The sequence below is a fragment of the Cervus canadensis genome, chromosome 8, assembly GCF_019320065.1.
Source record: "Cervus canadensis isolate Bull #8, Minnesota chromosome 8, ASM1932006v1, whole genome shotgun sequence".
In the NCBI taxonomy this organism is placed as follows: Eukaryota; Metazoa; Chordata; class Mammalia; order Artiodactyla; family Cervidae; genus Cervus; species Cervus canadensis.
In genome coordinates, this window is record NC_057393.1 from 32,922,517 (window position 1) to 32,947,791 (window position 25,275).

Here is a 25,275-nt window from a genome sequence, read left to right on the forward strand (position 1 = left end):
AACTGCACAAAAATGCCATTTTCATAGAATGATCCTTTAAGTGGAAAAGCTTATCCACGACTTTAGGCAAATGAGCAGGAAGTCCCAAAGAGACTTTCAGATGGAAATGATTATTCTGCTTTTCCTTGAGCCCTGGAAGGGGACAGCATGACACCTGCTGAAAACAAGGGCTATATGTGTTCAGGACAACAGGAAGTAGTGACCAGTCAGAAGCTTGTCCTGACCTGGTTACAAATCTGGTTATAAAAGAAAGCAGCTCAAAGGAAATTTGCATGTCCAATAGGTTTCACTATTAAAGTTTACACAATGTAGAGTAATCAGCCAAGCTGGCTGGCTACCCAGATCACATGATTATGTAGAAACATGAAACTTGACTATGTGCTCGAGCAAGTTTTACTTCTCCCTAGTACAGAGGTGTTTGCCAGCAGGCTGCACTCTCAGAAATCAGACTCAAGTGACTGGGACCCTTGAGATCACAGGCTTACCATGCTACTCCCGAGGACGGCCAGGGACTGCTGACGTGACCACTGGACAGTGATTTGTGACTCGTATAGTTACAAAAAGAATGGATAAGCTTAATAAAATAACTGTCCCCGCCAGTCAGAAGTTGAGGTAAGATTTTTGCCATCCAATACTTTTCCTTCTTCTTCTCCTTTTTTTTTTTTTCAATGATTTTACAGCATATCAGAAATACTGAAATGCTGGGATTCTTTGCTTGTTCTAAGAAAGCCGAGTGCCAGTAGCTATAGGGAAGTAGACTGTGTTTTTAAAGAAATGTGTAGGAACAAGTGGGCTTATTTTAGCTGACTTTGCCAGCGGTGGATTAAAATGTAAAGCTTTGAAGAGACAATAAAAAAAGAAAAGCCAAGGGCTTAGATTCTACCAGTGGTCAGCTTGGAGACTTTAAGCACAAGCTTTTCTAAAAAAAAGTTTGATTTAATCTGAATACTGAAAGTTTTCATTGTGGATTTTTATTTAATGCTAAGGATTGTTGTAATAATTTGTATTAATTATAGTTTTACTATCTCATTTATTTTGTGGCTATATATCACAACTGTTTTGGGGGAGATTAGATCTATTTTTCCAGTGTCTTCATGTCAGTGCAACAATTATCTATAAAAAGATTAAATAAACCACTTAGGAAGAATAAATAAACCAGAAGTGACCCAAGGGGCAAGAACCAAGAAACTCCTCTGAGCTATGGAAAAAAAAAAAAAAAAAGACTTTCCAAATTTTTATTTTGAAGATTTTCTTTTTGTCTCACTGTAACAATATCAAGACTTTTGGACATGGGAACTTTGAGGTGTTCGATGAGTGTTTTATATTTCAGCTACCATTTGAACTTTATTTTTTCATGGGTTGATGTGACACGTGTAGTGAGGAAGTTACCATAAATGATAAGGAGCTACAGAATTAGGGTTGTTGAGACAGAATTTAAGGGCAATTAGCCTGGGAATGGCCAAGGGACAGTCCTTGACAGTTATAATATGGGTTATATACCAGGTAGGCCCTTGGTAAATGATAGTTTGAAACGAACTGCTGGTCTAGAATCAAGAGGCAGCATGGCTGCAGTCAGTCCCTTTGAGGGCATGTTGGTAAGTGCTGCTGTTTGACCGGCCCTAATGGGAGACAAGAAGGTCTTGCCCTTGGTCTCACATTGCTACACCATCGTGGGAGGGGGCAGATAAAATAGTAAGTAGTAATGTGCAAGTAGTAAGTGACCCAATGAGTGTAAGAAATGAATCGGAGTAGCCGGAGAAGTTTTAACAGAGAGGATGCATCAAGCACTAGGCTTTGTCAAAGTAAATGAACAAACCAAACCAAATAAAAATGAACATATAAATATGGAGAGCCAAGTAGTGGTGACCAGAAGGGAAGGAGCAGGGGACAGGGTGGGGGGCTGAAATGGGTAAAAGAAGTCAAGTGTATGGTGATGGATGGAAACTAAATTTTTGGTGGTGAGCATGCTATGATGTATATAGAAGTAGGAAATATAAGGTTGTAAATGTGAAACTGACATAATATTATAAACCAATGTTACCTCAATAAAACAAAATAAATAAAGAGCTAGTCTTTGAGAGGCATGTAAGATAAAAAGAAGTTGGGGAACTGGACGCTTGGAGCTGGACTTGAGTATGTCCATTTGTAGGATGATGAGAACTTCCTTCCCAACAGAGGCTGTAGAGTAGGCATGTGGGACCAGAAGCTCCTGATGAGGTTAGACACATAGGATGCAGCCATATCACAAAGGATTGTGAGGGCTCTGGCCACAAAGAGCTGGAAAACAGTTTACACTGTTACAGGTGTCATGCCAACAGGCTTAAGGGAGGTTGTCAAGGATGCTCGGTGAGAGGGGGGCAGCTAAAGTAACCCAAGCCTCTAATGCTGCAGGCCTGGACTTGGGGCAGAGCAGTGAGAAGGGAGACGGAAGGAAGAAACATGACCGAGAAACTTTGAGGGTTTCTCTCAAATGAACAAGAAGGTTTAGAAGGTCCTTTTCAGGGATATTCCATAACCTAGGGCTGTACTAAGTTTTAGAACTTCTTCCAGGAAATCCAGATGAGATTTTAAATAGAGGAGGGCAATAGAACCTAAATTACTTTACAATTGTGCCCTCAGGGACAAAGTCCAGCTTTGTCACAGAGCCATCAACAGACAACATACAACCATAGATTAGAGGGTGGAAAACTGAAACTGTATTGTGGATAATCATATACTACATTCATCTGCTCAGGCAGAAGTAACTTTTCTTCCCCTACTTGGTGACTAAGTTGTTTTTACAGAATTGACCTGTTTTGACAAAATGTGCACTGTTGATGTAGAACTTTTCGAAGAAATTCAATTGTAAACACAATGAACCTGAAGCACCATTTAAAATCTTTTCTGTAATTAGATGGGATGGCAGGGCATAAGTAACTTTTTTTCCCCACTAGGTGACTGAGTTATTTTTACAGAATTGACGTTCTGATAAAATGTGCCCTGTTGATGTGGAACTTTTCAAAGAAATGAAATTGTAAATACAATGAACCTGAAGCACCATTTAAAATCTTTGCTGTAACTAGATGGGATGGCCGGGCATAGGTAAATGAATTCTTGATCCTTTTGGTTTGCATCCTCTGTCTTGACTGATTAGCATCACTTCAGAAGACTGACAACTGTGCAATTATTTGGCATTGAATGACAGTATAAGTGAAGAGCTGAGTTCATACTCTTAGGTTTATCAACACTTAAACATACTTTGCTTAAATTATTAGCCAGAAAAAAATAGAGAGGTAGTGAGTGTCCTTCTTGGGGGGAGGGAGTGTAAAAGGGATGACCTTGATCTAGGGCTGAAAAGAAATTAGAGGCAGGAGTGACAAGGAGGAAGAAAAAGCAAAATCAACCAGGAAAGGAAGGCAGGAAAGATTGGAAGGAAAGCGGAGAGTCTCAAAATGAAGGAGAAACAGAAGGTTCCAGATGGGCCTTCTGAGATGGACAGCTGGGGATGAATAGTCAAGTCTGAGTTCCTACTACTGAAGAGTTGAAAAAAGCGAAGTGGCTCCATTGTACGTGACCACAGAAATGTGTGAGCACAGATTCTTGATTTTTTTCTCCCCTTGAGGCACTATATGAAGTTGGTTTCTCTGTTCTTGGGAGTCCAAAAATGTACAGAATCTTTTAGTTGATTCTCAGCCATGATTTTCCCTGGATTTTATAAGTTAACAATACCACCAGAAAAGCACCTCAGACCTGAGGTCTCAATCCTTCCACAGTAAATATTCCTGTTCACAAAAATATTACTGTTCTGGGTAAACGTTTCAACATTTACAATCCTGAATGACACTGACTGTATTTCTTTCAAGTTAGTGAAACTAGTTTGTGAAGGAATTTTTATGTTTTACATATACTTTTTTAAACTTTTTATTTTATATTGGAGTATAACCAATTAAGAATGTTGTGATAGTTTCAGGTAGACAGCAAAGGGACTCAGTCATACATATACATGTATCCACTCTCCCCCAAACTCCCCTCCCATCCAGGCTGCCACAAAACATTGAGTTTGACTCATCACCTGTGCTTGTGTATTTTTCTTTCTAGCCCCCACAAATATATATTCACTTATTTTTACAAATGTGAAAAGTCTTTGACACAGGCATGGATAAGCCAAGTCTCCCTAATCCTTATCTTACTGGTGTAAGAATATGGTATTTTTCAGTCAAATTAACATATGTGTGACATTAGGAAACTATTTAAACTTCCTGGTCCCAGCTTCTTCAGCTAAAAAGATAGAGATAGTAATAGCACCAATCTCAAAGGGCTGCTGCAAGGATTAGAGTGATCCTGGCACACAATAATTATTGAATTGAAAAATGGTGGTTATTTAGTACCTTTATTGTTATTCTTATTAATTCTATAGGTGTGCAGTTGACTTTCTGAACAGAAAAAAAGCACTTTACATGGATCCTTGATAAATTTCATGTCAGTTTCAGTTCTTCTTTTTAGCTATTTTGGCTATTTTACCTGTTGATTCTGACATCTGTGGCATTTAGCTTTGCATGGACTGTAGACGTGACAAACACCCTTTCTCTGCCTTCATCTAAGCGGCTAATAAACTGTCAAGCATGACAGAGCCCTGTCATGGGTGTCTGGGTCTCACAACGAGGGCTTTCATTTAGAGATCCTATTTGACAGACCCTGGGACATGACTTTTCTTCTCAGGTCTTGGAATCCTCAACTGGAGTTTCCAGTAACTTGACTTTTCCTGTTCACTTCTTCAGAAACAAATTTATCTTCTTTTCACCTTTCTGTCACTAGCTTCCTCTGTGGCCCTCTCTGTTTCTGTCAATGGTGTCACCATTAACCCTAAGTCTGATTCATCCTGCCTTCTGTACTTCCACTCATCTACCACACCCTCTAGTCTTTACTTCACGATACTTCCATATATGCACTTTTCTTTCTTTTTCTACCACCCCTTCCTGGATAGCTCCTCATCACCCCTGTGTCCCCTAGCTACAACATGAGAAGTTTGGATCTGATTATTCTCAAAGTCCCTCTCAGCTCTGATGCTGTGTGGTCCTTAAAGCATGAAAACCATACTTGAAATGTTACATCTTCTGAGGCTACCATTTCATCCCGTGACCTTCAGGAAATATGTCCTAATGGAATGATCAACTTATTTGAGATAGTTTTCAAAATGCTTTCAAACACTTTTCTTACAAACTTTTTGAAAACTGTCCAACTCTGAACACTAGGGTCAGAGGATTCAACTAGACAGCATCCAGATACATCATCCAGAAGATAGCTATGATGTATTTTAGAAGGACAAAGCAATCGGTGCCCAAAAGGGAAGGGTTCCAATTGCCAGCTACTAGCTGTGGGTCCTGATGATGTCACTCAACTTCTCTAAGCCTCAGTTTCCTCAACTGTCAAATAAAGCTAGAGATACCTTCCTCACAGGTGTGTTCTGAAGACATGGGCTAAAGTACCCAGAATATTTGTCATATGGTCAGTATAATGAGTAAATAAAAAGTAAACACAACAATCGGTACTTCAACCCACCCTTCACGAGTGACTGTTTGTTACGTCTCTTCCTACTCATGGTAGTAGATCCAACCCCCTTTAAACTGGAGTGGCAAGCAGAGCAGAAAGATGCCCAGGGGCTCATCATGGTGGACAGAGCTCAGCCTGAATACAAGTGTGTCTGGACATCGCTCTTATCATTTTTTATAAGTTTTAGGTCAGAGGCCAGTGCTGATATGAGAGGGTGCAGAGGAAGCACAGCATCTAATGTCAGAGATAAGATAGAGTTCCCAGGAAGTATGATTCCCTATTCTCTTCCCACGGCTCACCTGCACTATGTCAGCTGAGAACCTGCTCAACTGGGCTAACTTGTGTCCTACCAATGGGTGGAATTCTCAGACAGGTCTCTTTCTTCTCATGAGCAAGCTATATGGGAGCCACATTAGAAATTTGCTTAGTGTTTGTGGATTTCAGGACCATCAGCTAGGAAACCTCAAGGCGCTCTTTCTCATCCACTCTCATCTAGGCACAGCTCTGCCAGGAAAACCCTAAACCAGACTCTACATATTCAAGGCGCCCTCTCTCCTGGATCCAATGATCATCTGAGCAAGGTGTGCCATGACTGAACAGTTCCTTCCTCTTCATGAATATGTTCCCAAATGGGCTATGATACAATTAATTAGGTTTCTGAGAACTGAGCTACAATTACATCCCAGCCCTGCCTCTTACATCACTGGATGGGAAGAGATTGGGCTGGCACCCAAGTGTTTTAGGCACACATTTACAATCTCTTGGTTTTTCCCCACAGATAATTAAGCTCATCTGTTCTGTGAAGAATTTGCTTGTTTGGTGCATTTTCAAAGATCTTACTATCACCCTCCTGTGATGACATCAAGGCATCTGGGCATGTTAAAGAACATGAATAAGAAAAAAAAGAAATTAAGTAATAGCTTATTATAGAAAAATTGAAACACTGGATGGCTTTTCTTTGGCTTTTTAATTAACCCCATAGAAGCTGTCTTACCCTGCTCTTCCCCCAGACATAGCTGCGTCATTTAGATCAGTGGTTCTCCACCAGGGACAATTTTGCCCTCCAGGGGACATCTGACAATCACACGTGGGGTGGGGTTGCTGCTCACATGTAGTTGGCAGATGCCAGGGACACTGTTGAACATCCTGAACTGTGCAGAGCGATCCTCACAGCAAAGTATTAATCTGGCACAAAAATGTCAACAGTGCTATAGTTGGAAAACTCTAATTCAAATCAAGTGGAATGAATTTTATGTAGAATGAGAAGCACAGATTCACTTGTATGTACTTAGAGTGCAGTATGTATTAAAGTTTAGAGTATATAATACATATCTTTGTCATTGATGTGGCCTCTGCTTGCTAGACTGATTTTCCTCTGATCTCGGTCAGGGGTTGCCAAGCAGAAAGTCCAGAAGTTCTTGAGTCTGTATGTCAATGAGTTGTTTTTGAAAGAATTTTTAGTGTCAAACAAAGCTAGATGCCAGGAACGACATGAATCACTGAAACATATGTTCTTCTCTCCTAAGTAGAGAAATGAAAGCAGGAAAAGATTTCCAGACATCAGGTCAACCTTGGAGTACTCTGTTTCTACCTCTTTAAGTAGACTGGGCAACTTGAGTAGAAACCACGAGCGTTAGGATAAATATCAGGTAGACTCTGATTTTGTAGGCTAGTGGTCATTGGGGCTACCATTGCCTCCCCATCGGACACATTGCATGTCTTGCCTTGTGATTTGGATTTGCCAGGTCCTTTAAATCTCAACTGACCTGGAACCATTCTGCTTCTTTAAGATGACCCTGCATCTCTCTATTTGCTCTGTTAGGTGTTGATATCTAAGCTCTCTGTAACAGCTTCAGTTTTCTCATTCCATGTACTTGCTGGGCTTCCTTAGCCTCCAGGAGCCAAGCACACAATTAGAGGTTAAGAGGATGGCACACTCATTGTTCCAGAAATGGGTCCCCGCTGCAGATTGGTGGAATTCCAGCCCCCATCCAGGTCCTGCCTCAAGATCAAAGGAGCTGTGAATCCTGAAGTGTGACCCTGGCTTGCTGTCTACCAGGTCCCACTGACCTTAAGGGTCCCTAGCACATTGCAAGGAAGCAAATGACATTGGTACATGGGTCACCTGGCCTGCGATGGATACCCTCTCTCAGGGAGACACCCCTCCTGCTGTGGGCTGAGCCTCTTTCTGGGTCATGCGCTCCCATTCCCAGTTCTACACTCCTCAGCCGGCAGGCTTATGTCTTCCTTCCCACACGTGAACTTAGTGCTACAGTTGGGGACTGCCTGCTCCCCATAGCTCCTCCCTTGCCGCTGCTCCTCCAGGTCTAATCTGCCTGCTCCTACCTGTCCTGCCTCATCTCCCTCTGAAAGGTCATCTATCAGCAGCTATATCTATAGACTGATTTTCCACTTAGGTGTATTCACAACCCTTTTACAGCATCATGGCCTAGGTCCCCAAACTGGAAGTAGTCCAGCATGGCTGTTCCAATGCTCATTTCCACAGCAAAGCATGGAAGCCAGCTTAGGGACATGTTGCATGTCCTAGATGAAAAGTGCTTCCCTGTCTGTCACTTTGCTGAGAAAGAAGCTCGTTACTCCCAGGGCATCCCTGCCTCCCAGCAGGCTAGCTGGGCGTCCTAGATTGCCACCAGATTTCAACCCTCCTCGAAGTGTAGGGAACCTGCAACAGAGGTCACTGAGTTTTCAAGGCATGGGCCATGCAATCTCACAGACCCCCAGGCTTGGCTTAGTGCTCTGCGGTTGTCATCTTGGATTCTCAATAATTCTGAACTAGGAGCCCTGCATTTTCATTTTACACCAGGCCCCGGAAATTATGTAGATGGTCACAAGTTCCATGAGCAGCCTTGGCTGAACCTGCTCCCCCTGCAATGTGTCAGGACACAAACATCAGTGAAGAAGCCTCCTGCTCTCCTCTCCCCAGCCTCCAAATCAGAAAGGTTTACTTAGCAGGTAAAACAGAGAAACCATCTCTCTACTCCCTCAGGGAAGATGCCCAGAGATGTGATGTTACCTATATATGCTCACACTAACAAAGCTCAGTCTAGAACTATGCCTCCATGCTTGCCTGTGAGTAGGGAGGAGGAGCAGACCATGTCTACCTCTTTTTTTTTTTCTGTGTTATTTACTGGCTAATAAAACATTCTAGCTTAGTCTGGGTTCTATGTTTCTCCGAGACTCTTTTTAAATTAAAAAGCAGATAGTTTACTAGTCAGAAATCCCAGTGAGGCCCTACAGAAAATTGCTCAGTATTTCATGCTATTACATGCTTCCAAGTCCAAACTTGAATTTCACACTGACGCAGGCATGTTTGGTACCCTATGATACTATATATTTTTCAAAGAATGTTCTCACAGTAGTTCATGTAATCTGAGAGTGAGTCATAATTAAAAAGAGCAGAGTCAGTCTTATGCATAGACTAAGTATAAAGGACCATGTGGTATAATTTAAGAAGTGCTCCAGAAAGGTGTTTTTTTGTTTGTATTTTTTTTGCTGAATTTTGGAATCAGGCAGACCTAGGTTTGACTACTTGCTCTGTGCTCCATAGGTCTTGGTCTTTGAGAAGATTACTTAATCCTTTTTAGCCTCAGCTTTTCAGGAAAATGAGAATAATAATAAATAACATAATGCATGTTCAGTTGTGCAGTCATGTCTGACTCTTTTCGAACCCATGGACTGCAGCCTGCCAGGCTCCTCTGTCCATGGGATTTCCCAGGCAAGAATACTGGAGTGGGTTGCTCTTTTCTCTTCCAGGGGATCTTCCCAACCCAGGGATCCAACCCATGTCTACTACGTCTCTAGCATTGGCACATGGATTCTTTACCACTGAGTCACCTGGGAAGCCCATATAACATAATAGGGGTGTTGTAACCATAAATGTATTAAATAGAGAGTAAGTGTTCAGAGAATGTCCCACAAATCCCTCCTGGCCTGGGCTCTGCTGTCGCCCCAAATTGTGTCCTTAGAGAGACATCCTTCTGTGATAAAGCAGTGTCTTAGAGTCCTGGCTGAAGATTAAATATCGCTGTAATAGGTTCAGGCATTAAGCTCTTTGCCATCACTAACACCCAGGCCGGAATCTAACAGCTCATCGTGGGGGCAGCGAGCTGTGCTCTTCTGTTTCCCACACAGATGTGGCTCAGTCTGTGGTTGTTAGTTGAAAGAAGGGAACATTGTTCAGGAAAGTGGTGAAAAGAAGGTGAGAAAGGTCAGAGGAGGGAGACAACACCTAAATCAAGGGAGGCTCTAAACTAAGGTGCTTGGATAACAGGGTTAGGGGGCTGAGCTCAAAGGTAGAAAGAAATGTTCTCCCTCATTGACTACGCTGTTGTTTACAACTTTACTTTGTTCAAAATTAAAAAGCTGCAGGGTGAAGAATAACCTTTTAAACATGTTTGGCATATTAATGACCATACCCAATCCTAGGTGGGAAGGAAACTCATTTTTTTAGCACAAACAACTACAGTAGAATCAAATACAAACATGAAAAACATACTTTCAAAAAGGAAAATGGCAAATGTAATACCAAATTGAAAACATGCTGGTGGCTCAGATGGTAAAGTATCTGCCTGCAATATAGGGTTTGATCTCTGGGTCAAGAAGATCCCTAAAGAGCTTCTTGATGAGGATAAAAGAGGTGAGTGGAAAAGCTGACTTAAAACTCAACACTCAAAAAACTAAGATCATGGCATCCAATCACATCACTTAACAGCAAACAGATAGGGAAACAGTGGAAACAGTGGCAGATTTTATTTTCTTGGGCTCCAAAATCACTGCAAATGTTGACCACAACCACAAAATTAAAAGACACTTGCTCCTTGGGAGAAAAGCTATGACAAACCTAGACAGTGTATTAAAAAGCAGAGACATCACTTTGCCAACAAAGGTCCATATAGTCAAAGTTATGGTTTTCCACTAGTTAAGTACAGGTGTTAGAGTTGGACCATAAAATAGGCTGAGTGCTGAAGAGCTTTTTAATTTAATTTAAGATGCTTTTTAATTGTGCTGGAGAAGACTCTTGAGAGTCCCTTTGACTGCAAGGAGATCAAACCAATCAATCCTAAAGGAACTCAGTCTTGAATATTCATTGGAAGGACTGATGTTGAAGCTAAAGCTCCAATACTTTGGCCACCTGATGCAAAGAGCAGACTCACTGGAAAAGACCCAGATGCTGGGAAAGATTGAGGGCAGGAGAAGGGGATGACAGAGGGCGAGATGGTTGGACAGCATCAGTGACTCAACAGACATGAGTCTGCACAAACTCCAGAAGACAGTGAAGGACAGTGAAGCTGGTCGGGCTGCAATCCATGGGGTTGCAAAGAGTAGGACACGACTGAGCGAATGAACAACACCACCACCAGCAAATCACTGGAAAACTGAGCCCTCTACATGTATGCGACTATTTTGCTTCTTAAACTGTCTTTACACCCTCTTCAAGGTCAAAGTCCTCTTTTTATAGCACATAACTTTTTTATTTCCTATCATCATCCTATCCACAGATTATCACAGTTGCCCAAACAATCCCAGATGACTGAATTGAATTCATTTGATGAATGATGAAAACAATTCTTAACATGATTAAAATAAAAGCTATCCGTGTGCCTCGAAAGTAAAGTAAGGGAAAAACATCTGCTTTAAAATTGCTAGTAACTACTTAGTGGGTCTGAGGCTTCCTTTCGGGGTGATGAACTGTTCTGCAACGAGATAGTGGTGGTAATTGCACAGCACTGTGAATTTACTAAATGTCACTAAGTTGAATATTGAAATAGTTGAATGAGGAATTTTTGGTAATAAAATTATTTTGCATATTTACTGTAAAATATTATATTATGGGGATCCATGATCGTTTTGTTTGACCAATTAGATACTGTGTCAAAGCATTTTTTAAAAATGCATTATTGGGGAATTCCCTGATGGTCTGGAGGTGAGACTCAGCACTCTCACTGCGGAGGGCCTAGGTTAGCTCCCCGGTCAGGGAATGAAGATCCCACAAGCCAAGAAGTGTGGCCCCCCACCACAAAAAATGTATTATTAATAAATGTTCCTGTATGGTAAACATTTAAGAATGACAATGCTTCCTTCCACTTCAATCTCTGCATATGATATTTTCCAATAATTTTTTCACTCAGATCCCAAAGAAATGAGCTTGAGGCAAATTTTTTTTAATGTATCAGAAATACCATTCTTGCAAATCCTCTCCTTGAAAATTTGCTCCCTGAAAATATCTGTTTTTAGTTACAGAAATGATTGTTCAGACAAGTGGGGTGTAACATGTAGACACAGCCAAGGGTCATTCCCCCCACCCCCAAAAACTAAGATTAATTTTTTCTTTTAAACACACCCCTTTTCCAAAATTACATTTTCAGAATTTTCTGAAAATGATTAGAATTACTTGTCATGCAGTCTTACAAATTTGAAAATCATCTGCTTTACACAATAATTTTCATGCTGTTACAGGAAAGACTGTAAACATCACAAAATTCCAGCTGTCAGCACCTGGCTAGAACAAGAAACAAATCAGAGCCCGGCACAGTGACAGGGTTAGATAACATGACCTCCAGGGGCTCTTCCAAACCCAAGAGCCTCCTTGAATTTTTTTGCTTTCCATAACATGTTTCCACATATTCTAGGAAGAAGTTTCCCTTTACCCCAGGTCCTCCATGCTATGTGGGTGAGTGAGAGCCCGCAACAGAGAGATGAAGGAAAGTGCTACATCCCTACAGACCATTAAAATCAGGGTGCTGAGAGCCTGACACTTCTGCTGTCACATCAAGGGACAAATCTCCTAGGACCTCAGTACAGCTAATGTAACCTACTTTCCCGTCATCTCATCCGTGTCAGGGCAGCGTGTCTCATGCCTAGCTGCCTCAGATAGGGTAAAGTGCACCAGGATTTTTTTTTTTTTTTTTTGGAAAGGATTCAGGGTATTAGGATCCTCTTTATTCCTGGTTGTGCCACGTCAGCCCAATTTCTGTCTGCTTATAACTAAGATCTGCCGTCTAGACACGTCAAAGACAACCACAAAGTATTTGCAGATCTCAGTGGGAAAAAAGAAATGGTACAGTGTCTGGAGAAACTTGCAAATTACTTTCTCTGGTTCCTAGGTGGTTAGTAAGACAACCCAGGCTGTGAGATGCTCACATGGAAGGTGCACAGACGCCCCCACTCCAGGACTCTTAGGTGGCCTTTCGGACTAGGGTGATGAGAGGGGCGCATGGGGATAGGTACCCAGGTCTCCTTGCAGCTGAGCCCAGGCACTCTACTTCCGAGCACTTTCTGCACCCGAGAGCCCTCGCCATATTCCTTCCTGCCACCTGCATGTACTGCCCTCTCTCTTTCTCCTTCCCCCTGCCTTCTGCCCCTTCCTCTTTCTTCTCTGCCCCTCCCTAAAGACTGAAACAGGCCCTGCAGAGCCCACGCAGCTTTCCAGCAACAAGTTGAGCAGGGCAGACTCGTAGCAGGGCAGCAGTGGGGGCACGTGTAAACACCCCTTGGCTGGGGGAGGAACTGGATGCCTTCTCCAGGGACAGAGAGGAAGATGCCCAAAGGGGCACATGCTAAAGCTGGCCATCCACCCTGGTGAGGGGCCAAGCTGAGACAAGGCAGCACACGTCACGCAGGGCTGGTTGAGAGCATGGGTTCTGGAGTCGGACGGCCCGATTTCGAATCCCAGCTCTGTTGTTTACTAGATGTAGGACCTGGGGCAAATTGCTTCTCTGAGCAAGTATTTCCTTACTATAAAAGTTGTGATAATTACAACAATGTGAATATACAATGTGTATGTGAATACACTACTGACTGTACACTCACTTAACACTAGTTATCATAAATTTAATGTTGTGTGGTTATTTTTAAAACGGGATAACAATAGGACCTATATCACCAGGCTGTGAGGGCTAGATGAGATAATACACGCAAAGTACCTGGCACATAATACATGCTCAGTGAGTGCAGGCATTCACTGCGGTGCCATTGATTATCCATTTGACCACTGGCCTGGCTCTCTGGGCCTGGACTTGTAAGCATGGCTCTGGGCTGCAGTATAAACTGGGGGGCACATCCCTGCTGTGGAAAGGCTGGTTCTTGAACAGGAAACTTGGACCACATGCGGAAAGGATGGAGCAACATGTAAGGGAAAGAGCTGGGGGAATCCTCAAAATTAATCTGGGGACAGTGGCAGAATTTCTTTGGAAGTTAATGTCCTCCCTTCCAAGAGGAGGTTGACCCAGGATATTCCTAAGTCTCTCTCACCATCAGACTTCTGTGACGACCTTGATGACAGGCAAAACTAGGAGTTTCAGAGCTGTGTGGTCTGAGCCCAGCACTGGGGTCTCCTGGGCCTTGTATCTGCGTCTGCGAATGGGGCTGGGGGAGACCTTACTCTCGGGAGCATCTTGAGGTATCCCACGGTGGAAAGGACTTGCCAAAACTTCTGTGCCAGCTTCACCGTGGACACACTCTCCAGAAGGAAGGGACTTCAGTTGCTGAATTCACAAATCTAAATATAACACCAACAATGCCACAGGAAGGCTGGCCTGGAGGAAGCTGGGCCAGGCTGTGGAAAGGAGGAGGGAAGCTAGTGAGAGGACAAGGGCTGCGGCGTGCAAAAAACAGAACAGTCACTCAAAAGTGGCATTCAGTTTCAAAATGACAGTCAGTAGCCAGAGACTTCAGTTCTGAGACAGAAATTATCCAAAGGGAAATTATTTTGTGTGAATCAGAGATGCTCCCCACCCCGCCCCGCCCCCACCCTGCCGCCCCATCTGTTTCTCTCTGCGCTTCGGTCTGACACAGGTCAGATGTTTCCGTCATGTGACATGGTGGCAGAAGGGACCTTCCTCCTACATCACCAGAGACAGGGCTTGTGTCATAGCAGCTCTGAATCCACACGTGCCCTGCTTGGTCTGCTCACTGTACACTGGAATAACTAAAACAAATACATGTCTTGCATAAAACAAATGATAATATTAAATTTTAAGGGGAAGACCCCGCCCTCAAGTCAGTTGTTGTTGTTTAGTCACTAAATCATGCCCGACTCTTTTGTGACACCATGGACTATAGCCCACCAGGCTCCTCTGTCCATGGGATTCTCCAGGCAAAAATACTGGAGTGGGTTGCCATTCCTTTGTCCAGGGAATCTTCCCAACTCACGGATCGAACCTGAGTCTCCTGCACTGTAGGCAGATTTTTTACCGTCTGAGCCATCAGGGAAGCCCCTAAAATGTTTAGTTGTATCCAAATTTTGAAGACCTTTGATTGCCAAGATAATGAGTGTGTACCTTATCCTGTAAGAAACAGGGAGACATCAATGACTATCCATGAGTGGAGCAACATGATAAAAGGAGCACTTTAGGAAAATGAACCCAGAGAAGTGGAGAGGCTTAAGGGAAGGAGACAAGATGGGGGAACACAGAGGAATGGATGGAAAAGATGGGGCACATATATACAGTGGACTGTCACTCAGCCATAAAAAGAATGAAATAATGCAATTTGCGGCAACATGAATGGACCTAGAGATTGTCATACTGAGTGAAGTCAAACACAGAGAGAAACATATCATATGATATTGCTTATATGAGGACTCTAAGAAAAAATGATGCAAATGAGCTTATTTACAAAACAGAAATGGACTTATAAACTCGGAGAGTGAACTTGTGATGGCAGGGGAGATGGGGGGGTACAATTAGGGGGTTCGGGATTGACATATACAGTCTGCTGTATTTAAAGTGGATGACTGGCAAGGACCTACTGTGTAGCACAGGGAACTCTGCTCAATATTATGTGGCAACCTGAATGGGAGGAGAATGTGAAAGGCAGCAGATACATGTGTACGTATAACTGAGTTGCTTTGCGGTACACTTGAACCTTTAGTTCAGGTATAGTTGATCAACTGTACTTTAATATAAAATTAAAAGTTGTTTTTTTTTTAAGAAAAGATGGGGGCGGAGCACTGGCAGAGTCTATCATCCATGAGATCACAATGGCTGTAGCTGCAGGAGTGAACAAGAGGGTATAGAGAAGGGTAAAATTTGTCTAAATATGAATTGATGTAACTGGTAATAGGAGATGAATAGTCAGAGAAAAAGTTTTAAAAAAAAGTTGGAAATTTCAAGCCTGAACACCCAAGAGCACCAGATTATTTAATTACTTATTAAATTTAATAGCAAAATACCATAAAATGATTAGCAGCATCTTAAAAATAAGTCCTGAGTCAATAAGTGAGATCATTAAAACTCCTGAAAAAGGAGGAAGTCAGTTAAACAGACCTAGTGATGATCACTGCATTTTAAAAAATCTGTTCATAGTATGAAGTGGTCAAGAGACTGGATTTTTTTTTTTTTTTTTTGCTTCTCTCACTATATATATACCAAAGAAAGCATTAGAGATTTCTATTCCAAATTGATCTTAGAAACATATAAGTTGGAGATACCAGGCCAGTTATGAGGAGAACACAGATAGATGTCCTAAGAGTACCCAACCAACTAGAGGTAGATAATTCACAGGCAGTCATCTGGGCAGTTCAGAGAGAGGCTGAATAATTCTCGGTCAAGATAAAAAGCCAGGCTTGGTTCAGCAGACACTGGAGAACTGCTGTAGGCCTTAGAAGAGAGAGCAGCCTGGTGAAAGCTGGGTTAGTAAACATGAGCTGAATAGATCCTGACAAGCCTTCAGAGCATGGACTGGAGAGGTACATTGCCAGAAGCAGCTTTTTCCTGGTGTGAAGGGGAATTTATAGGCTTGGATCTCGGTTGCAGGAGAAGGACCAGCCCTGTGCATACTGAGAGGATGAAGCTCCAGAACTGGGCTCAAGGTTAGGATGTGGGGATGAAGAAGGAGGAAGGATTTGCCTTGTTCTTTTTGTTTGTGAAGAGTTGCTTAAACATGAAACTTTCTTTAATCCATTCCTAAATCCAGATTAAATAGGGATTTTCTCAGATAAACATTGCTTTGCAGTCTACCTTTTCTTGAAAAACAGTGAAAAAAACATCATAAAGCTTGCCTTCTCATGGTTCTCTGTGAGTGTACTAAGGAGCTAAAAACAAGAAATTTTCTGGTTTTTTTTCTACAAAACTTTAAAGAAAGCACTTCTTGCAGATGATACCATCTTTCAAATCATCTATATTTAATAAAAATTATTAGAAATGTTTTAATGAAACACGACTTAACTTGGAGTACTCTTTGATGGTCTGGCCATACGCAGCTGCCTTTCCAGTGAACCTCATGCCCACCCTGGTGCTAGTAGAGTTCTGCACCCCACCAGTCCATCCTTCCATGCCAATCAGCCAGGCTGGGGAGCATTTTCAGTCAACCCTCCCTGCCACTACCAAAAAACAAAACAAACAAAAAAACACCCCAGAACCACCACCAACAGCAATAATAAAAACCAATTCCGGAGTACCTTCTGGCCTGGAGAAAAGCTATCCAAGCTCATTCTACAAAGACCATGTATTGCCTACAGCCACCATTACAGTAGCATACAAAATGGTTTCACTGTCCTAAAAATCCTCTGTTCCACCTACTCATCCTTCCTTCCCTCTTCCTGAACTCCTGACAGCCACTAATCTTTTTACTGTCTCTATGGTTTTGTCTTTTCCAGATTCCGGGTGGAATCCCATATGTAGTCTTTTCAGACTGAATTCTTTGACTTAGTGTATATCACATTTTTAATCAGAAATCATCAGAAATTAAAAACTATGCAACATATGCAACCAGCCACTATTTGTCTCTGAGACCAAAAAAGAAAAGAAAAATGGTTATCTTTTGCCATTCAAATTATACTAGACCTATCCTTCTTTTACAGACTTCCTGCCCCTGGGATTCTGGGAGTCCCAGGCTGCTTGTACCTCCCACATCTTCCCCCTGGCTCTCGCCTATCTCCAGATCCATTCACCAGTCTCCTAGGAGCCATCCTGGTGCAGATGGCGTCCTCTAGGTTCCATCTAGATTTCTTGGGCTCCTTACACCTCTAGTCACAGACCCATCCCTTATTTCCTCACAGTCCTAAGAGAGTTATGAACGTGTAATAAAACTTCACTGACGTTTGAGGAATAAGAAAAGGGAAGTACATCAAAAATGATTTATTTTTGTTAGTAGTCAAGGCTTCACTCAGTGTCCTGGACCCTACCTCAGGCTCTCTCTGCTTTGCTCCCAGCCAGAGACCACTTCAAGTCCCATCTCACCTCAGCACGGTGAGAATGAATGCTTCTAGGAGTCAACTAAACCTGTAGTCGAGGGACCAGCAACCAGGAGGCCCCAAGAAGACAGGAGACATCCTGGTGCCAGAGCCCAAGACCTGTCTACCACATCCTCATTTCCCTCACTTGCAGTTTCTAGACTGGAGTCTTTGCAGGATGAGTGACAGTGAGGCAGCCCATCCCCCATAGATGGGCCTATGTCGTGTTTTAGTCCCAACAGCACCACATTCTGTGTTATTCCATGTTAGAGCACTGTATTAAGAGTGGCAAAATCTCAACCATGGTGCTCTGCTGGGAGCAGGTCTGGTTGCTTCTGGATTATGGCACAGTGTGAGGGGCATATAGGCCCTTCATCTCCACTCTGCAGCTGCTGCAAACTATGGTTCAAGAAGAAAGTATATGACTATCAGATAAACAAAAATACACTGGCACCAGGTACTGCCTAAATTCACACAGAGAAAAATCAGGTCCCATAAAGAAGTGACTGTCTATAAAGCATGCATCCAGATTGGGTTACCAAACTGACCACTCAGTTTCTCTGCCTGAAACTCTGCACTTGGGTTAGTGAGGATTTTAACTTTCTGCAAGCAGGTATTTGCTTTATTTGGCACAACTGAAAGGCTTGCAGTGGAAAAGGGTATGATCATCACAACAACCACAATCACAGTTGTGCTCAAAGGGTGAGCGCCCAACAAGTAGAGTCAGCACCACCTGGGGACTTGTAGGAAATGCAAATTCTTCAGCCCCACCACAGACCTGCCCAATCAGAAGTGATTGGGTTTCCAAGGACCTCTGGGTGATTCTGGTGCAGTTTAATGTGAGAACCACCAGTCTGCCAGATTCTAAAGCCTCTAAACTCTTCTTTGAAGGCAAAAAACTGCTCATAACTTTCAAACAATGATCTTTCCTCTCTCAAGACATCATGGGATCTAAATGAGATCCTGGTTCAGTCAGGGTCACATTAGTCCAGTGTGTTGGTAAATAGCTAAGTTTATTGATATTAACCCAAAAGCTTGAAAAAAATTTAAAACATCAGGAAAGGAGAGAATATAATATCCAACTTGGTTTATATAAGGAATAATAATGATTTATATGACCTGCTCACTATTTTAAATGTGAAAATGCCATACTGCTTAAAAATAGCTCATTAATGCTGTTTTAAAATGTAGATATGTGTAGATAAGCTTTGTCCTTCATTGTATTTTGTTAACATAAGCATGGCTATCTCTTCACAAAGATGAGAACATTGAGATCCCATTATCCTTCTCTGAAGGATCTCTCTGAAAGGGATATCTCTGAAAGGGATAATCAAGTGCAGTTACTTTATGCCTTACTTATTTTCACCCACACACAGCTTATCACAGTGAAACAACTGTCGTTCAACTCAAGAGCATCCTCTCCTGAAGCAGTCCAGTTGCACATTTCTTTGCTATTGCATATCCTCCAAGTTATGCTAGAGGACAAGAAGTGCTCCAAAATGGAGCATAAGATACTAAAGAAGGTAGCAAAAGTTGTGCATCACACCGTGTGTGAAGAGTTGATAAAGTGAGCTGAGGGCATCACCACATCTTCTCAGTCTGGGGGATGCCAACTTGTACCACATAACAAAGTTGGCAGCTGAAACTGAGAAGTCTGTGGATGGCAGGATTTGAGTGAATGAGATGCAGAGGAAGGAAAAAAATTTAAACACAAAACATGTAGTTTGTGAAACAATTCAACCATTTGCTAAAATTAGAGATTATAATATTTTAATAATCTATCAGTTCAGTTCAGTTCAGTAGCTCAGTCGTATCCAACTCTTTGTGACCCCATGAACCGCTATAATTAAAAGTAATTATGAAATGCCAAGAAGCATCAACTACCCAGGTGAATAACTGAAAAAATTACATTAAACTTTTTTGCAACAATTTACATATGACTATTTATACCTACAGCAAAGTCACTTATGCAAATCAGCCTCTGGCTCCCTATTACTCTGCCTGTGTCACATTCTTCCCGAACCCCTGACAGGATCCTTCACTCTGGTTCATTTTGCCCTTCAATCCAGTTAGGCATTAAGTAGGGTAAAGACATTCCACTTGGTTATAGCTGGCTTACAACTAGAGTGCCCTCTGCTCCCCACTTGAAATTATTCGGTTTCTTCCTAATCAATCCATTTCAATCTCTCTCTCAATATCACTTTCCTCTGTACTCCTAGACCTCCTATCTTTTTTTCCCCCTCATTCCTCTTTCTCACAGGTTTTCTACAGTTCCTCAGCAAAAGGAGAAAAGGGCTTGCATGGAGTATATGTGAACAAATTCTAGAATGCTGTATGGTTCTGAGGCAACTTAAAGTCCAGCTGGAAGGATGCTCCTGTGTGTCTCTGATGGACCAGGTGGTCCTCTTCTCTTTCATCCATCCTGTTCTCTCTGCTGCTGAGCCTGGAGCTTAGCTGAGCTCTCATACATGTGGAATCAACACACCCAGCCTCCCTAACTGGTGATGTAAGATATGGCCTCATTTCCTTTTTTACTCAAACAATGAAATGGCACTGACCTTCTCGTATACAAACTTGAACCCGTCATTGGGTTGCCCAGTCATGTAGATAATTCTCCAAGGTGTAGCCTCAAGAAGTCTCTCTTATCTTTCTACTCCACCCTCCAGCTTGTCCTCCTCCTGCGATCAACCCCTCAGTGCCAATGGAACACACCTTCCCCATAGCCCCATCAAAGCCGGGCTGCAACTCCTGACAGGACACCATTGAAGATTTGGGACAATAAAGGGAGTTACCTCATTGAAAAGGGCTACCGATGGCACTGCAGATGGCTCTCTCAGAGCAGAGGCCCAGACCCAGTCTCAGGTTCAGGGCCACCTACCTCCCCACCCCTCCAGCTTCACACTCTAGAAAACCCCTCAGGTTTGTCTATGCTTTTCAGGTCTACAGGTCCTAACAATCATTAGACCTAGAAGGGAAATGAGCTCCCCTAAATGCCCAGTCTACGTTACTATTTCTTGTTTGACAATCTCCCTTTTCCCAAGATAGTTGAGAGTAGGAATGTCCACTGTGCAGTAAATGTCCCATCACCATGATGTCTGACAGCCCTCAGGAAATAGCTACAGCAGAACATCAGCCCAGGAGAGTTGTTGTTTTTCAGTCATTAAGTCGTGTTTGACTCTCTGCAATCCCATGGACTGCAGCACACCAGGCTTTTCTATTCCTCACGAGCTCCCAGAGTTTGCTCAAATTCATGTCCATTGAATTGGTGATGTTATCTAACCATCTCATCCTTTGTCGCCTCCTTCTCTGCCTGCCCTCAGTCTTTCCCAGCATCAGGGTCTTTTCCAATGAGTCGGTTGTTCACATCAGGTGGCCAAAGTATTTGAGCTCCAGCATCAGTCCTTCCAATAAATATTCAGGGTTGATTTCCTTTAGGATTGGCTGGTTTGAGCTCCTTGCTGATCCAAGGGACTCTCAAGAGTCTTCTCCAGCACTACAATTCAAAAGCATCAATTCTTCAGTGCTCAATCTTCTTTATGGTCCAACTCTCACATCTGTACAGGACTACTGGAAAAACCTAGGTTAATTTCAGCCTGAAATTAACACTTAGTGGGGGACACCAACAGGTCAGGCCAGGCAGAGTTCCTCTGACAAGCTGTCCTCTCATCCTCTCAACTGCTCCATCCCTACACCAAAAAGCTTTGCAGCATATACATTGTAAATCCATACATAGCCCAAGAGAATATTTCTCCCAGATTCCAGTTCCTGTCAACAGGGTTTCGTACGCCTATGCTAAGCTTAACTGTGTATCACTCTTCATAATAGCTAATAGAGAGCCTATCTTCCAGAGAGAGAAATCTGCATTTTTTTTAATGGAAAAACTCCATTTCCTCCTAGAACAATGGCTATATACAAGTTTTTTGTGTGCTCAGTCATGTCCAATTCTTTGCTGCTCCATAAACTGTAGACCACCAGGCTCCTCTTTTCATGGTATTTTCCAGACAAGGATACTGGAGTGGTTGCCACTTCCTACTCCAGGGGATCTCCCAATCCAGGGATCAGACGGGAGCCTCTTGCATCTCCTGCACTGGCAGGCAGATTCTTTACCACTAGTGCCATGTCAGAAGCCCCATATACAAGCTTTATATTTCAGTAACTAAAATGCCCAATGAAACTGTTTTCTCAGAACAAAGGAAGGCCTTGCCTGAAAGGTAAATTTATATATGTTACTCTTTCAAGGCAGAACCATATGAAATTTTATTTAGATGTATTTTAAATTAGAAAGTCATTATGAAGAAAACAAAACATGGTCCTATACTCTGACCTTTTTTCTAATTCATAAATTTTTCTAGCTACGATTGGCCTTGAAAACAACCATGTAACAATTTTTTGCATATCATTCTAAAAGGCTATGCACATACCTGCACACATGTATATACATCTTTTTTCCTACAAAAAACATACATGCATATTCTGAATTTTCCTTCTTTCTTTTCTTTCTTCTCATCCTCCATTTTCATTTAACTTAATAATATCCCAAGTTTTTTTTTTTTTATATATATTAGCAATCTGATGCTGAGGCTGAAACTCCAGTACTTTGGCCACCTCATGCAAAGAGTTGACTCATTGGAAAAGACCCTGATGCTGGGAGGGACTGGGGACAGGAGGAGAAGGGGACGACAGAGGATGAGATGGCTGGATGGCATCACCGACTCGATGGACATGAGTTTGAGTAAACTCCGGGAGTTTGTGACGGACAGGGGGGCCTGGCGTGCTGCGATTCATGGGGTCACAAAGAGTCGGAAACGACTGAGCGACTGAACTGAACGGAACTGAATAGAGATGTATTTTTTTATGGTCTGTGGTATTCCATTTATGGCTTTATCAATGTGTATTTAAGAAGTTCCCTTTTAATAATAAATGGGCATTTAGGTTGTTTCCAGGTGTTTTTGGTGGGAGAGGCAGAAAGGATTAGAGTTATTACACCTATCTGGAATAAACATTCTGATATGTATGTTTGTATAGTTTGTGACTATGTTCATAAGGTAAATTCCTAGCAGTGGAACTTCCAGGTCAAAAAGCAAGGTGGTTTTACATTTTGACAGATATTGATTGTACTAATTTATCTTCCCAAGAATACCTGTATTCTCATATACTTGCCAATCCTCGGGATTATTATACTTATTAAGTTTTGCCAGTCTGATAATCAGAATATTATACCTCATTGTTTCCATTTGGGTTTCTTTAAATATGAGTGATATTAAATAACTTTTCATTGATCTGTTGGTCACTTGTATTTTTTTTCTGTTAGCTCTGTGTTCATAGATTTTGCTCATTTTTCTATTGAATTGTTAAACATTTTTTTTGTACTGAGTTGTAAGATGCTTTGTTAATCAAAACATGTAGTTCTTCTTCTTATATGTGCTGCAAATGTTTCTTCCAGCTTGTATTTATCTTTTGATTTTGTGCACATTACTTTTTGCTCTGCAGAAATTTCAAATATTTATGCAACCAGATTCATTCATCAGTTTCTTTATGACTTCTGTGTATGTACAACTTTTGAGTGACAGTTTTTCCAGATTCTATCTAGTAAAGTTAACCTCCTCACAAAAAATCTTAAGCCTGATTTCTGTCTATACTGTATTCTTCAAGGTAGCTCCATCCTTGTATGGTCTGAGGACAGTAAGTGATAAATGGTGAGGCTTCTGATAGCTTATGACTCCTCAGAAAAGACATATCTGGGAGTCAGAATTTCTCCCAGAGCCTGAGACTGACCCAGACTTCAGTGGGTCGGTGCATGGCCTGATGACCACACTCTTTATGGACTCAGTCATACCTTCCCTCTGCTCAAGTAGTAAATGGCCAGCTTAATTGAATACAATATAATTCATGATATTTGGGGGTTTATTGCAGGGCTTTTTTCTTGTACTCAAGGATAGAAGACTTAAAAATCAACATAGTTATTAATATTTTATGTTTCATTTCATTTCATACAGGCAACTTCAAAAAATGGTCCATGACATCAAGAACAATGAAGGCGGAATAATGAACAAGATCAAAAAGTAAGTCAGATGCCATAGCACTATGTGAGCACTTATGTAAATAACATCTTATGCCAGCCTGCAGTAAGTGGAAGAAAATAAAGTTCCCTGTTACCGAGTGAGGAATGGCAACCTCTCTAGCATGTGACACTTTCTTACTCATGGCTAGAGTCATGGTGGTCAGACCCACATTCAGGAAACATGGTGAGTGAGTGGCTGGTACTCAGGCACCTTGCTTTTCTCTCTCACTCCTGGACAGCTGAGTTATGCCATTCAAGGTGCTTGGCAAACATCAAAAGAGACGTTTATAGAAGCCAATCAGCTTCTTTGACCACTTAGCTAAGGGCCACTTGGATGCATTTCTGTTTTGTAGAAATTCAAAAGAGAAATTGCAAGAACACAGCCTGATTTCTTTAGGACGCCGTAACTGTTTTCCATATTTTGATTTCTGCTTTTTCAATTATGACCTTGAAATGGTGTTTTCAATTGACATTTAGAGAAGGAAAGTTAGAATTCCAAATCTTCCTATACATACACACACACAGACACACACCTCTAAAGTTTTGTTTTTGTTTTTGCAGAGAATAGAAATTGTACATTATGCATACCTGAATTTGCCACTCGAAATTTAACTCAAGAGGAAAGGGGAAATGGTATTCTGTTAAGTTTTTGTTTAAGGCTTTTTTGTTTTTATGAAAGTAATACAGATTCACTAGAGACAAAAATCAAAGAGTTCAGAATTGCATGAAATAAAAATCTCTCACCTTCTCCTATTCCCACCCTAACCTGCTCCCCAGAAATGGACACAGCATGAGTGAGTTTGGTATAAATACCGGTTTGCGTATGTTTACACACACACATGCACACATTGGCATAGCTGTAGTCCCTAAATACACATTACATACCTGCATACAGTTTCATCATGAGTGGCATCATGCCACACACACATTCTACCAAATTGCTTTGTTTCTTGGTTTTAATTAATGCTATATAGTGGGCATTTTTCTTTGTTAGTATATAAAAATAACCATAAACCTTTTAAACAGATAATTAATAGTCTATTATAAATATATTATCATTTGTTTAACCAGTTATATACTGGTGGACTTCTTTGAAGTAGGAGTAGGAGTTTAAATGTACATTTTGGAAGACAATTTGATAACATCTATGAAAGCTTTATGGCCATTTTTTTTAGTTTACCTGTTACAAATAATACTTCAATAAATACCCTCTGCAGACTTATGAGTATGCCAGAAAACTAAATTCCTGAAGTGAAATTTCTAGCTTCTGGACAGGATGTGTGCCCTTCAGATTTTGGTTGGTATTACCAAACTGCTGCCGCCAAATTTTCTACTACTGGTTGGTGGTGGTTTAGTCATTAAGTCATGCCTGACTCTTGCAACCTCATGGACTGTAGCCTGCCAGGCGCCTCTGTCCATGGGGTTCTCCAAGCAAGAATACTGGAGTGGATTGCCACTTCCTTCTCTAGAGGATCTTCCCAACTTAGGAATC

At 41.8% G+C, this 25,275-nt stretch overlaps 1 protein-coding gene across 4 annotated transcripts in view; it reads left to right on the plus strand.

Moving 5' to 3' along the window:
* The first annotated feature begins 357 nt into the window (after positions 1–357).
* Positions 358–25,275, plus strand: part of BLNK (B cell linker) — a 78,477-nt gene continuing 53,559 nt past the window's right edge. For 3 of the 4 annotated variants that reach the window (XM_043476824.1, XM_043476825.1, XM_043476826.1), the window contains exons 1-2: positions 388–612; positions 23,719–23,784. In XM_043476824.1, the coding sequence (XP_043332759.1) occupies positions 566–612; positions 23,719–23,784 (113 nt within the window). In that variant the 5' untranslated portion in view covers positions 388–565. Of the gene's footprint in view, positions 613–23,718; positions 23,785–25,275 lie in introns of all 4 variants that reach the window. The other variant, XM_043476827.1, reaches the window with a different exon arrangement.